At 44.4% G+C, this 15,549-nt stretch overlaps 1 protein-coding gene across 13 annotated transcripts in view; it reads right to left on the bottom strand.

Moving 5' to 3' along the window:
- afdna (afadin, adherens junction formation factor a) overlaps nucleotides 1-10,217 on the bottom strand; it is a 132,814-nt gene extending 122,597 nt beyond the window's left edge. For 11 of the 13 annotated variants that reach the window (XM_029752057.1, XM_029752064.1, XM_029752036.1 and 8 more), the window contains exon 1: nucleotides 9,763-10,216. In XM_029752057.1, the coding sequence (XP_029607917.1) occupies nucleotides 9,763-9,864 (102 nt within the window). In that variant the 5' untranslated portion in view covers nucleotides 9,865-10,216. Of the gene's footprint in view, nucleotides 1-9,762 lie in introns of all 13 variants that reach the window. The other 2 variants (XM_029752027.1, XM_029752031.1) reach the window with 1 other exon arrangement.
- Nucleotides 10,218-15,549: the final 5,332 nt, after the last annotated feature.

The raw sequence follows: 15,549 nt of genomic DNA, 5'->3' as shown, positions 1-15,549 counted from the left end.
CTTGTTAGTGCTGGACAGGAACATAGGTCCCCAGGAAACAGACTGAAGAATACTGCTCTATAGCAAATCTCTGACCTCTCTCCAGATGAGTGCATCTCCTGTGTCCCAGGTGTGCCCAGTCTGTTCCGCTTGGAGCATTGTGGGAGGGGGATGGAGTGAGGACCTGGGGCATGTCATAAATCCCCTGACGCCAGGCAACACTGCAAATCAATCGTGGCAAACACTTAACAGCATTGATAAACAGCCAGATCAAGGTTATGCGATAGCCCTACTGTGGACGCATTGTTATGGGGGGGGGGGGGGGGTCCAGTATTTACTGGGTAATTTACTTCCTGGTTGTGAGGTCTTATCATCAGGCCCAGTGGCCTTGTGTAAAGTGCCCACTGTGTACAGAGACGACAGTAAATCGCAGGGGGAGATGGGCCCGTCTGCCGCTTCAATAACACAGAGCGTTTAGGGAGGGATACTGCCTCTTAAAATGGCCCCGTCCTGGCTGAGGAGACAGCAGAATGGCATTCCCTCTGTGGTACACAGAAACAGGGCTCCTCTCTGAAGGCACCACTGACTAAGCAGAGTTGGGTGGGTGCAAGCCCCAGAAGTAAAGGGACTCCCACACACTGAGCGCTTGCAAAAAGCCATTGATTAGGTTTGGATGAATGGGGACGGGGTTCTGAGCCTGGCAGGTCACATGGTTGGCTGTTGTGGCTGAGCGGGTATGTGGGTTATCCTATCCCTGGGAGCTCAAAACAGGCCCTGCTCATGAACCATTATGGCACAGGGTGAAGAAAATAAAAACAGGTGAGGCTTTTTTTGTTTCTCCTCCCTTGATAAATAGTGTTGTTCCTGACTCTTCTAATGGAGCCCAGTGCGAATAGCAGTCGAGTTCCAGGACAGGACTCCGGTTGTTCCTCACAGGACGTTCTTCAGTCTTCCTCACAGGACGTTCTTCAGGCTCACGCACTGACAGGCTAGCGCACACAAACTCCCTTTTGACCAGAGTGAAGCAAGGTGCTTCATTTTTATTTGAATAAACTTCAGTTCTGCACTGCAGTCCCATGCTTCATTATAGACGGAAGCTTCCACTTGTGTAACTTAATGTCTTACTGTTGCTTCCCCCCCCCACCCCATGCTAGCATTTCAAGAATGATAATATGACAGAGGGAGTAGAGTTCTCTTATAGAAGTCAGTATTGGTCTGGCTGCTTAAGAAAGAGGGGTTGTTGTGTGCTTCTGAGGTCCCATCACATGGGATGGGGCTGACTGCACACAGCCCTGTAATTTTAACAATAACTGCATTTCTGTACTACTGTCTCTGGCCCCCAAAAAAACAAAACAATGTTCCGTTGGAAATCAATAGATGTTTAAAGCTGGATAATGGCTTTATGTAACCCCTCACTGTGAAACATTGGCTGGTTGTGCAACACGGCACTGTATGATTACAATGTATAGATTTTCTCACACGCGCAGGTTGCATGTCAGAGTGCTTTCCACACAGTGTGTGTGTGTGACGTTAGTGTGCGTGTTCTGAAGGTCCTCCTGTGTGTGGAGAAAAGAAAATGAGACACACACACACTGAAAAACAAGATGTTTTATGTCACATACACCGGATAGGTGCAGTGGAATGTGTGGAATGTGTTGTTTTACAGGGACATACACTGAATTATGCAACAGGGCACCATCCACTTGGAGAGGTGACTTTGGTACAATGAAAAAAATTTAAGAATGTGCTGACGAACGTTATCCAATTATCAGAGAGTGGGAGAAAGCAATTCTCTACAAAATTCACCTCAACCTCGCACGATGAAGTCAGAGGCTGGTCAGTCCTTAGCGAGTCAGGCCAACTTAGGACACCTATGCAGGCTTCTGTGTCCATAGCAACCACAGCCAGGTGCAGTGTAACCATGAAGGCATGCCCAGTCCGCCCAATTCCCAGCCCTACCAAATGCTATCAATACAGTCAACTCCTTCAAAGCGCGAGCCAGACCGCCTGCCTCATATGGAACACATTTTCTGTCAGATGACTATGTTAGTGTGTGTGTGTGTGTGTGTGTGTGTCGGGAGTCTCCACAGCCACCCACCACCACACAGGAGCCCACCACCAAACACATGGGCCTGAGGGGAGACGTCTGGGAGCTGACCACATCCTTACACAGACTGGACCCCCCCCCAGGGTCCCCATAGCCACACACCACAGTGGCCAGCTAGACCACACATCTGGGCCCAACCTGCGTCAGAGCAGTCAGTCACTCAACGCCACCAGGCCTCTCCTCCCCTCTTGTCCTGGCCTCCATGTTCCGATCCTGTCACACAACACAGCCCAGCCCCAGACAACTGCTAACTAGGGGTGTTCCAGTTCCACTGTTCAGAATTGGCCCGGCAATTCAAACAAGGGGGAAAGAAAACGTGTGCGAAGGAGGAAGTCACTCTTGAAGGCATTTTTCTGACAGTTAAGATCAACAAACATGTGAGGGTGGAGCTGTGTTTAGGGAAGCCTCGGCCACAGCGGTCATCCTTCAGGCAGCCATTGTCTGCTTCGCAAGAGTATTATTATTACAGTCGACCAGGCCAGGTGTTCCCCTGCTTGAGGCCTACAGGGGTGTGGGTTGGAGAGGTGGGACAAGGTGAAAGTGCTCCGGTAGTAGACTCCAAGAGAGGCCCCCCTCAGCCTGCCAAATCGTCCCCCTTGTCCAGCCCAGCCCCACCACACAGGCAGCATCAAGGTGGGGTCAGGTCGAGCCGAGCGCTGAAATTAATAAAAAGCAGAGGAGATGGTACACCAGGGACCCATATGAGAAGCAGCAGATGTTCCCAGTCTACATTTTTGGAGTTTCAGGGCGAGGCTGCTTCAGGCAGGGTATTCCCACACACACACACAATTATCAACCGGCCAAACATTGTGAAATGGACATTTAAAAGCCTGTAAGTTATTATATCCAAACTACTTCTCACTCAAATATATTTAGACTTAGATTAGGGTTCACCAAATTTTTACAAAACAATCCTGAGTGACTTGTCTGCAGGATGCTACAGTGCTATTCATCCCAACCTCCCCCTCCCTAACCTCCATCTGTGATCTAACAGGCCTTTATCAGCCACAGAGGGACAGGAGGGCTAGTTTGGTCCCCCAGGGGCCACGGGGGAGAGAGATGGGGGGGGGGGTGCTTTCCGCTGAGGCCCAGACCCTCATTCCAGCTTTATCTCCAACCCAGCTCGCTGTCCGCACAAGGCACGAACACAGCCTCCCCACCGCTCCCCTCTCTGACCCCCCTTAACCCCTCCCCCTCCCACAGGATGGTTGTGCTTTTCTTCCCTGTCCAAAGCAAACAGAGGGCTGACTTAGCAGACCCCTCTCTCAGCTCAATCCCCCCCTCCAACAGTGTGCTAGAGCGAAGACTTTCCTGTGTCAGCGATTAGGCCCAGGCTAGTAGCGCCAGAGGCCACGCTCAGGTTTTTCCCACATACAAAAGTAGAGATGCTCACTAACCTGGGTCGGCCAGACAGACATGACAAAGAGCACAGCGCTTGGCTAAGCACTTGTGTAAGTATAATATGTGATGACGCTGCACATGCAAACGCCTACTCCCCCTTCATCTTCTGAGCCGGGCTCCACAAGACGTCTGGCGTTTCTGCCGCTTCCAGAATGTAACATGCTTTTGTTGACTGATCAAAACTACAATACCTTGCTATAAAAACCTCTACTGGGATATGCCGCCACCCACCATCATTAACGTACTTGAATAGATGCCTTTGACGAGAGTTGGCTTGATCAGAGAAGGTCAATGATGAGTCGCCAGCACTGCCAAAGGCAGCATCAAATAGTCTGAGCAGGACATACAGTACCATCAGGCATACAAAAAGAGGTTTGATGATGTCATACTTCCACGAAGCGCTGAGATACAGGCATGCAGCATTCCTAATCCAAGGGAAACAACCTGACGATAGAGCATTTAAATCAGGAGGAAACCCAAAGACAATCAGGAAGACAAAAGACAACCAGCTGAACATTCACTCATTGGTCGTCATGCTGAGAAACAAATGAAATAATTGTATGTATGCGTACAAGTACCACAACAAGGTTAACGTATAGGCTACGTTGTGCACAGTGCCATACAACTGGGAAATCTAGTTAATAAGTGAAGCCCCACCTGGACATTAGGAAGTCAACAGCACGTGCATTAGGCTGGCTCTGCCAGGAGGCGCTCTCCCAGCAGGTTGAAAATGAGAAGAGGAAGTCCTGCCGTCTCTAAAAATCGCTCTCTCCTCCTGCCTTCTGTTCCTCATCATAGGAGAAAATGGAGGTTTAATGCGTCTTCACCTTTCACAGTTCTCGGGATGTGTGTGCTTTCAAAGCTAGAAGGTTGATCCCTAATGTGACCATCACTCAAACTAAATGGGAGGGCAGCCAAACGTCCCCCATACAACCGTAATCATCTGGATAATGTGTGGACTGGACCGGAGTATTATGCTACACCTAGCCCTGAAGATTAGCACAATCTGTTTATGTTACAATGTTCTCCAGAAGTATTAAGGGGAATCCTGTACAAGGGATATGCGTGTGATCACTCAGCTAGGCGATGATCACATGACACCATTGAAGGGAGTAGCTAGGCAGGAGTCACCTACTGTAGGAGGTCTAAGTTCATGCCAGGGTCATTCTAAAAGCTTTATTGGCAGCTGCAGCAGCTCCCATGCTAGTCTAGCATCGGACTGTTGTTCATAAACAGGCAAGAGAGACATTCCACACACCAAGACACCACACCGACCACTGACAGGCTGTACTAAACAAAAAGACACCATTCCGGGAATATGAAAGACGACCACAAACTATTTGGCAGACAGAAACATGAAGACATTTTGTTCAAATGGAAGGAGACATTCCCTGTAACTAAAGGACAAGTGGGGGCTGAGGGAGGTTTCAATTACCCCTAGCTAAGCAGACTCAACGCAACACGATCAGATGATGTTGTTTTTTCACATGAGAAAAGTCCTGCAACAATAAGCCTGATATCAGACACCGGGCCTGCAAATGTAAATTTCCTCCAGTCAGAAGAGCGAGTGGAAGAAAATACCAGGTTGTGGGGCAGATCTCTATTGATTGTAAATACTAAAAACAGACAAGTCATCAGCCCAAAATGATCTGATCGTGTGAGGTCACAAAGGCCTACAGGCTTGAGTCTGGCTCTGAGTGACTGAAGGAACAACCATATCAGGGGGCTAGACGGGCTGTGTGGTCGATTGAGGAAAGGGCAGAGGCGGACTGGAATGACCGTCTCTGAGGATTAATGGGACTGACAAGCCAAGGCCAGGCCTCTCCTACAGCAGAGACCGCCATCTCTCTGCTGAGCCCACCAATCATTTCACTTGTGTACGTGTGTGAGAGAGAGATCCACATATGATACCAGGTATTTTCAATGTGCCTGGGGAAGGGGGGGGTCACCATCCCCACATCCTGTGCTCTATTAGCCAAAGAGCAACATTTGAGAATTATATCCATGAAAATGTGTTCTCATTTGTTATTATTCAACTGATTTAGATCACCCAACATAATACAGCAGTAGGCAGGGTAGTTGATAGATTAGGATGTGTAATAGCCAGTCTGGACATGAGATATAAGGGCCATAATTCCATTTGAAGCCAGTAAGTGACAAGATGTGGTTGTGATCTTTGGCCCGATTCTTAATGAACTGGGTGGGAGCCATTACTCTGACAGAACTTTCTCAGCTACACACACACACACACACACACACACACAGCCTTGAGCCATGAAATGGAACACACTTACAGCTCCCTTCTCCCAGTAGCAGAGAGTTGAACAGATTTGTTCATGGAGGAGACAAGACACAGTAGTACACACAGTGTAGGATGAACGATAGGTGCCAGCCCAAACCTCAGTATCCCCTCAAGTCAAAAGCCAATAGCTCAGCCAATACCAGCCTAGTCATCTTGTGAACTGTTCAACACCAGCAGTGGTAATCAAATATTACAATGCATGTCTCCAACCTTAAGTGGATAATACATTTGGCCAATTGAAGAGGAGCCAAGTATTGTCCGGTATGAGCAGCAACAAACAAAGTCACAGAGGGAATGACAGACAAATGCACAGTCAGGATGTGCCAATCCCAGGCAGCCCACTCCAAGGTCCCCACAGATTACTACTGTCTGGATGATAAAATCACAAATGACAGCTGTTGGGAACTGTAAATCACCTCGTCTATTCTGTGTAAGGTGTAATTACAGTACACAGCGAGCGCCCACACAAGGATGCTTGTGTGTGTACATATTTAAATGCAGGGAAAGAATCTCCATGGAGATTGTAAACCTGAAATGACACAGTGTAAAGAAAATGGGTGTGTGACAAATCTAATAACACGTTGTCTTTGATCAATTTAATCTCAAGACTATGAAGCAAGACAGGCTCCATCTGCTGAAGTTGTGCTCTCATCTAGGGTGATAGATCCCTTACCCTAAAACCACACACCAGTCAGTCCATGTGGAATGGATGGTCTACTAAAGTACTGGGAGCCAATCAGTAATGCAAACACACTAATGGCAGATGTAACAAAGAGGTCCATTTCCTCTGTGCTACATTTTTATGTAGCCTACTCTACTCTGCATGGCCTGGTGTGAAGACAACATTTTGTGGACAAAGTATTTTCCATACAAACAGCAGCATAGGCCCGGCTAGGGAGTGTGTGTATTTCTCTTGTTGACACATTCTCCTTTTCCAATTACAAACAACCCTGAGAATAACGATATCCAATACACTCTCAAAAATGAAGCATATCATAGGGCTTTGTATGAAACAACAATCCTTCACACGACCTCCGATGTATCAGTTAATATGAAAGCTTGTAGTGAATTGACACAGTAGAGATGAATGTATAATGCTCCGTTGGTATCGACTATGTCCACTGTGCTGATAGGGCACAAAGCAAGAAGTCCTGTGTTGTGCTCATCACTAGTATGTTGTTGCCATGGAAATAGTGAGTCAGCGGCAAGTCGCATGCTGGAGAGGAGGCCTGCGGGACCAGAAGCTCTCCACCATCATACATGATGACCCGGAACAATAACAAACACAGCCACATGACGTCACAGCCTTTTGCTGGTGGATGACGAAAGTAGGTATGTTAACATGGGATTTCACAGCAGCATGGTTAAAAACAAACTAGGACTGAACATCAAAGGACCAGATGGTCAGTTAGGTTATACGTAATGTTGCTCTGATCACTGACTCAGTCCTCTTTCCATTCAAAATATAACAAAAAAACAAGCTGCACTTTATTTCGGTTGGCAGCAGTGCCACACAAAAGAGGATAGCGCTTCATTTCTGGTTAATTCCACCCAGAGTGATGACATACCGAGCTTTAACCCAGGTGGCCATGTTTAAACAATCACACTTCGCAGGATCACAGTGGGCACACGTTGCAAGTCAGAGGAGGGATGTGAATGGGCCTAAACAGTGCACCCATTCCACTGACACCAACAATCAAATCACTGGCTTCCACAGGGAAGAATGGAAACACTGACAGCAACAAAGCTGGTTTCTCACGAACAGACCCAACCTTCTGACACGACGCAGTGCTGCACAGGGCGTTGATTTGGGCCTGTCAAAAGCTTCCATACACCCTCTCTCAAGCCCTGCAGCTAATGAGGACCAATACTGAATTGGAGAAGAAAATGCTGTTTGGATTGTTTTAACATTCAAGCCCTTAAGACTGCTGGTATTTTGTCCATACTCCAAAGGAGAGAGACCTGGTCAGCAGTTACAACCAGTTGAATATCTTATAGCATTTATCAAGACTAAGGAGAACAAACATTGTTTTTTTCCCCTGCTCTCCACAAGCCAACAGTATACCTGAAAAGCAGCAGTTTCATACAAACAAACCGAATTTGCTAATTGCTATATGATTGTGTGGTAATGAGAGGAAGTGAATTCCACAGGACATAGTCAGAGGGAGGAAGAAGAGAAACACTGGCCAATCGGCTTTAAAATAACCAGCCATGGGGTCATGCTATAAAACTATGTCATTAACAATAAAAAAAAATCTTGATTTAAGGAGCTCTTGTCACACATGGGCTAAAAATGACATAACATTTTCAGAAGGCCTCCATTATGGTAACTAAAACAGCCAACCTCCCCGACATTTTGTTGGCAAGCTCATAAGCAATAAACAAAATTCTAAATTGTCTGAAAATTGACATGTATTATGTTTGAACTTGTGGGTGTGGGGAGCAATGACTAGAGGGGGGAGGGATGTGTATGTTACATGTGAGACATGTTAATCAAACCAACACAAAATAAATGTTGCTCAAGCAAATGCAAAAATAATAGAGCTATAAATAAGAGGGGGGATACTGACTCAGGACTGCAGGATTCCCAGAACACCGCAGCAAGTAAGTTACGTCAGCTATAGGCCTGAAGCGGTAGTGCTGTCCAAAGCCAATTCATCGAATGAGAGGGGTCCCCCGTTACCCCCAAATGCTTTGACTTGCAACTCAGAGGTGGGGGTGGCTGGCTTCTACCTGCGCGCGTAAAAACACTTGACTACGGGTGGCAAACAGCACACAGTCCACCAAATCTTAGCTAGATCTAAAACCCATCCGACAGAAACAAAAACCACGTGCAAGTTGAATGCAGAAATATCTGCACGAGACCCAACATTCATTTTAGTAGTTTGATTAGAACAGAGATTGTTAGCAAACCATCATCGATGGTCAGTGTTTAGACCATTTTAAACGGATTTAGCCTAGCTAGCCATCTGGTTATGTCGAGAGATACAGTAGTAGTAGGATAAGCCATAATCATTCTTTTACTTTGCCCACTACAGTACTAGTATTGCCTAAACACTTGACATTATCTTAGTAAACACGTATTTCGTATATAGTAGAAAACAGTGTTTATTGTAACTACCAAACGACCTGGTGGCATACAAAATGGCTTGATCATCTCAACACCATCGTTAACGTTAGCTGATATATCTAAGCTAGCTAGCCAGCGAATCGCCGTTATTTAGCTTTCTAGGTTTCTGTGGTTTTAGTTTGATGCTAGCTAACGATAGCCCTCATCACGGTGGTGAAATACAGAAGGCTTAGACGGAAATATAGCGATACAACGGGGCTGGTATCTAAATGCGTGTTCCACGTGTAGGTATAACTATAACTTGAATGGATGTAGCTAAAACAAGCAAAATAACTCCACAAATACAAAACAATTTAATTGTCTGTAACTAGCTACGGAGTCGGGGTTTTCCAGCTAGCTAACTAACGCCGGTCGGATTGCGTCTGTTTAGATGCTACAGTTAGCTAGCTAGGTAACGTTAGCGATCTAATGATAGTTAAGTGTGACACATGATTACAGCAAGTTTACGGGATCTCTTGGATAAATTGTGTTGCACCTCGTCGTGCATGACATGCACACGCCACAACTAGAGCGTGCTGCTGTTAGTGCACCACCAACTGACGCAAGAAAACAGGTTCGAGACTAGCTAACGTTCACAAACATTAGGCCAGCTATCTGATTGACAGGTTGGTTAGCTCTCGAGTTTGGTTTGCGATTAACTAAGGTGTGGGTTAGGTACTTTGTTGAGACTCATTGTTGCATTTCAACGGTGCTCTACAGGTATTTGTTAACAAACGTGTTTGGTTGCCAGTTTTTAATAATTCATCAGGCGCGTTTCCCCCAGCTTCTTCCCACTGCACTGGGGAATTATCGTCTCTTTCCCGACTGGTGCGGCCTGTACTCAGGGAAGGTCCACGGACTCACCTCGGTGGGTTGGCTGATCTCGAACAGGTCGAGCCGGTTGGCGTTCCAGTGGTTAATGATGTCGGCTAGTTTCCGCCGCTCCTCCTCCCTGCTCCCCGACATTCTGAATCCCGAATGATACTCTCTATACAGAAGAAAAATCCCCTTGTCCCTATAAAAAGCCTCTGATCCGACAACTTCACGATTTTTTTTTTTTTTTTACAAATGAACCAATTATTTGGTCTATACGGTTCGAGTGAAAAGCTGTCACCGGTCGCTGCACCTCTCTCGCGGACCGCTCCTGCTTGTTTCCGCGTCCCTCTCTCTCGTTTATCGCACTCCGTTCTCTCTCCCCGGGAACCAAATGGGACTATCTTGGCGCGCGTCCACACCCTTACAATTCGCCGTGCACGAGCACAATAGTGATTTGTGCCTTTCCCCTCGTTAACTATTTCGACTCCAGTCAAGCTTCCATTTGAGTTTCCAGTTACTACAAGAAATAGATTCAAAAAAATAAAAACGTTGTCAATGGGCGGCAGGTAGCCTAGTGGTCAGAGTGTTGGGCTAATAACTGAAAGGTTGCTAGATCAATCCCTGAGCTGACAAGGTAAAAATCTGTCGTTCTGCCCCAGAACAAGGCAGTTAACCCACTGTTCCTAGGCTGTCATTGTAAATAGGAATTTGTTCTTAACTGACTTGCCTAGTTAAATAAATAAACCACAGTTCAATAAATAAGAATTAAGCTGTTACATATTCATGTCAATTGTCATCTAATTATAATGCCACAGGTAACTGTCTTAATAGGGCATTGAGCCACCAGAACAGCTTCAATGCACCTTGGCATAGATTGTATAAGTGTCTGGAACTCTATTGGTGGGATGTGACACTGTTCTTCCATGAGAAATTCCATCATTTGGTGTTTTGTTGATGGTGGTGGAAAACGCTGTCTCAGGCGCCAGTCCAGAATCTCCCTTTAGTGTTCAATTGTGTTGAGATCTGGTGACTCACACACACACACCCTTTAAGCCCCATATGCTCTTTTAAGACCCCTCTTTCAAAGTCACTGAGATCTTTTCTACTAGTCACGGTAGCCAAAATAATGGGCAACTGGGCATTTTGATACATGATGGGATGTTAATTGCTTAATTAACTCAGGAACCACACCTGTGTGGAAGCACCTGCTTTCAACATACTTTGTATCCCATATTTACTCAAGTATTTCATTTAGTTTGTCAGTTACCTGTATGTTATCTAATATTTCATGACAGTAGGCCTATGTATGTTATCTGTTTCTCTCCTTGTCCCCAAAACAGATCTGAGTCAGCAGGTGTTGATTGGTCCTGTGTGGCTCAGTTGGTAGAGCATGGCACTAGGGTTGTGGGTTCAATTCCCATGGGGGACCAGTACATATTAAAATGTATGCACTCACTACTGTAAATTGCTCTGGATTAGAGCGTCTGCTAAATGACTAAAATGTAAATGTTGATTGTCACACTACCATGGCAATGTCATCATCCTGTAACCACACCCACTGAGACAGGTTTGTTTTGGATCTCAGAAAATTCACTGTGACGTGATATAGGCATGCCACTAACTGAAGGGTCAAACAGTGATCGCCTCATCATTTATACTCATTTTATTGCTACCGGCAGATTTTGATTCTGACTCAAGACTAAAGGCTTTGGAATTGTCAGCATATAGAACAACAACCTCTTGCAATAGTGTGTGCTGTAATTGTCAGTCAGACAGAAGAGTGTTGTATGGGATCATAAAAACAGGGCTGAACAGAGCATTGGCTCATATGGCTCTGTCTGTGTGGCCTATTTGGTGTAGCTTTCGCTCCTGTGCTCATGCAAAGATGGAAGGGCCATGCACAGTCTGACAGCATCACGTTAGGCCTGACGAGCCCAGCTGTGCAGTCCTGTGCAGCAGTCAAGTCAATGAGGCAGGCAGGGCTACTGTGGCCACTGGCGCAATATAAGCCCATTTGCGTCACCACATTACGTCACTACGTTGCTACCTGCGTGCTATATGGGCATACGGGACTGGGCGCTATATGGCTGAGTAGATTCTAGACCCTCCTACAGAGCATAAAGACAAAGCATTCTTATGCCAGGGCCAGGGGATAGTGTAGAAATCAGGATAAAGGGATCTTTTCTGTCTACTAAGATAGTTTGTTATTGTTACTCAAAGAGAAAATGTGATTGCAGTCATTGCACCAATCATTCCATCAGACACAACATATTCAGCAACATTTTGTTGGACATGTATTGTGAATGAAGATGACTTTGATTTGGTCCATCTTTATCCATTTCTGTTTTTACCTGTTTTTGCTTCGTGCCATTTTACTAAGATGATGATTGCTTTTGTTAGCATTGCTCTGTTTGCAGAGGTGTGATTTCACCTCCCACCTTTTTATATATGTATCAGGGGAGACAGTTCACATCATAATGGAAATGAAATGTTCACAATTAAATCAGACTTATCACTAACGTCCACATTTCACACCACTGCAGATGTTTCCTGTTTAGAAGGAAAGGGAAATGTAACTCTTGGACTGGCCAACAGAGGGATACATTTGTGGGGGGAAACTTGGAAAATGATACTGTAGCTATTACAGTAGATAAAAAGGACATGTTATATCTGCAAAATATCTTCAAATGAATATAGCTAAACTGAAATTGGCAAAGGCAAAGAATATGTATGTCTATGTATGTCTAACATCTATGTCACCATGGTACTGAACTGTGGCTAAATTATGTGTCATCACAACAAGAGACATATTCTGCTGATTAAGTTATGGCTCCTCCATGTTCCCAAAGGTAGTGCAGATGTCTTGGAAAAGTGTAAAGATTTTTGATATTTGAAAACACAGTGTAAAATGAATTGCATCTCTGGAGAAGGAAACTCTCACAGTCATGCTGAATTTCACATTTGAGATCAGCCTACCAAACAAACACACACAGGGTTCAAGTGAGGCTGTCTTGACTTTATTAGAGTTCAACTGTACATAAGATTACTAGAAGACAAACGTACACTGAGAGTCAGAGTCAAGAGGAAGGTGACAATCAAGGTGTGACCTTTTCTTTACTGTATTTTAATGTAACCTTTATTTAACTAGGCAAGTCAGTTAAGAACAAATTCTTATTTACATTGGCGGCCTAACGGGGAACAGTGAGTTAACTGTCCTGTTCAGGGGCAGGACAGATTTGTACCTTGTCAGCTCGGGGATTCAATCCAGCAACCTTTCGGTTACTGGCCCAACGCTTTAACCACTAGGCTACCTGACGCCCCTGATGCAGTGGTTTTGACCGCTGCGCCACTCGGGAGCCCACCTTGGAGTGGCCAATATACTCATCAGCTGCAGAACCATCAATATAATGGCATTTACAGTGTCAGTGTCCTTTGGGAACTCTCACTCAACCCTGTGCCATCAATCCTGTTATACACCAAAGAGGCTCAGTTGCAATGGCTCCAGCCAAGGTGTCCAGTCAGACAAAGCTGTATAAACATTTGCTCTGGCAGAGTTTGGATTTGATGATTCAAATGGTAACTGTTGACAAGGCTCTATAAATCTATGCCTCTGTATTAACCTCTGTGTCACCAGGCCAGCTGATGCCCTATAGGTCTCAGGAACACGTGGTATTTCAGCGGCGCTGTCATTGTACATGTACAGTATATAAAAAAATATGCATGCCTAACATTCGAGCAAGGTACAGGTCAGTCAGGTCAATATATGCCTATGAGTTGTCATTTTGATGAAGAAAATGTATAAAGTACACAACTATGCAATGGGAAAAAAACTCCAGCGTAATTATACAGAGTATTCCAGTCAACCAAACTTCCTCATAAACCTGCTGTAAGTGTGGGTATGCAATTGGAGTTTGCTGTTGTTGCCATGGTGCAAGTGTTGTGCGGAGGAGTCAGGTAATTATGTCATGGTCTTTAGTCAGTGAGAAATACAAATCATTGAAATAAGTTTTAAAAACTGGTAAGAAACATGGAGCGAGGAGAGGAGTTTGGAGAAACACTTGCATTGAAGCGACTCTTTACACCACTATTTCAAGGTACAACAACATAGAAGCTCTTTAGAACATCAAAAATACTTATGTTCTAGGTGTACCTATTCCCACTGTCATCTTTTTAATTATGTTGAAACACTATACAGTAGCATTAACACACTGTGCTGTATTCTGTGGCCACTGAGGTAGAAATAGTATCAACCCAGACAGGAAGAGAATGAGTTATCTGGTAATATGGTTTCCTGCTGTGGTTTTAACTTCTGTTCTGTGTCAGAAAAAAACGTATTCAGTTTAGCATATACTTCCGCACATACAGTATTCAGTCGTTCTGAATTTACTGTAGGTTTATCATCAACAGCTGTTGGTTATAGCCTGCGTTTGGTTAATACTTTTACTAAATTACATGCCCAAGAATTGATATTTAAAAAGTGAAACCTAAATTAATTTATAATGTTTAAAAGATGAGGCTTATGCTTTGAAAGACTCACCACATTTAAAGCCAGGTTCATGTTGCAGGAAGCTAGCCTTGCCATTATAGGAAGCTTTGAGCCCAGAGGAAGGAAGATCTGTCTCCACAACTGCCACATAAAGATTGTCTCCTTGGCACCACACTGGACAATATGACATCAATCAAGGACCACAAAGAATGAATCCATGGTGAAGCCAAACTGCTAATAAAGATATATAAGACGGTGCATATTGATGAAGCCGTCACAGGCCTCATTACTCCTATTGGTCCAGTAGGGAAGGCAACCAATGAGAGGCCATCTTGCTGTACAGTTCTGTTCCTGCTCCATTATGTAGATAGATACACAGCATCACACAGTACTATTGTTCCAGATTAAATCATTTGAATATGACAGATGAAATTCTAATCTAAAATGGTAAAGTGATTGGTAAAATGGATTATTTGGTTATTAATTTTCCATGTCAGCGGGGGTGTTTTGCAGCTTCCCTCTGACACAACCAGAACTTCTCAGTTACATTACTGCTGGTACAATAACTGAGCTTTATAATATTGAGATAAAATCTCCTTAAAGGTCCTAAGGACAGTAATTCCCACAGCCAGCTCTTGCATATGGCCTTTAGAATAGCAGACTGAGGCTACACTCTTTAATCTGTATTTTCATGGTGACGTCATATGAACATAACCCCCCCAGCAATTTGTTATGAGAGCTTTACAAATGAGCTTCCACAGAGAATTCATTAATGGAAATGTTGTCCTCCGCAGTAGTTTGTGTTTTTGTGAGCAGAAACATAAACCTAGAGTAATGACTAAGGGAGAATTGGAAGAAAGTAACACGGGCCCAAAGTAACAACTAAATAACTCAAATTAGAAATAACTTAGAAATGTGTTCAATGTGTTAATGCTTAGTTCATGTATCTACATGCCAAGAAAGTTTAGCTTGAATCCATTAATTATTTGAGGTTTTATTTACACTTTTTTTTGTTCAGGCCGAATTATAAATATTCATGCCCCCTCTGTTTTTGATTATTGACCTGCGGAACATTCCCCATGTATTAGAGATACCGTGACGAGATCCTGAGTAAAATCTTTGAAATTGTTGCATGTTGCATTTATATTTTTGTTCAGTATACTGTATAGAATTTTTATCAGTACGAAGAGGTCCTTTGATCGTTATAGTTGATGACAATAACTATTGTTGTATTTCTTCACAAGACTCAGATTACTCAGATTAGACTCAGATTAGACTCATATTACTCAGATTACTCAGATTAGACTCAGATTACTCAGATTAGACTCAGATTACTCAGATTAGACTCA

This window comes from Salmo trutta, chromosome 1 (assembly GCF_901001165.1).
Source record: "Salmo trutta chromosome 1, fSalTru1.1, whole genome shotgun sequence".
Taxonomy (NCBI): domain Eukaryota; kingdom Metazoa; phylum Chordata; class Actinopteri; order Salmoniformes; family Salmonidae; genus Salmo; species Salmo trutta.
Note: the sequence above shows the minus strand (reverse complement) of the source record. Positions and strands in the feature narration are given on the sequence as shown.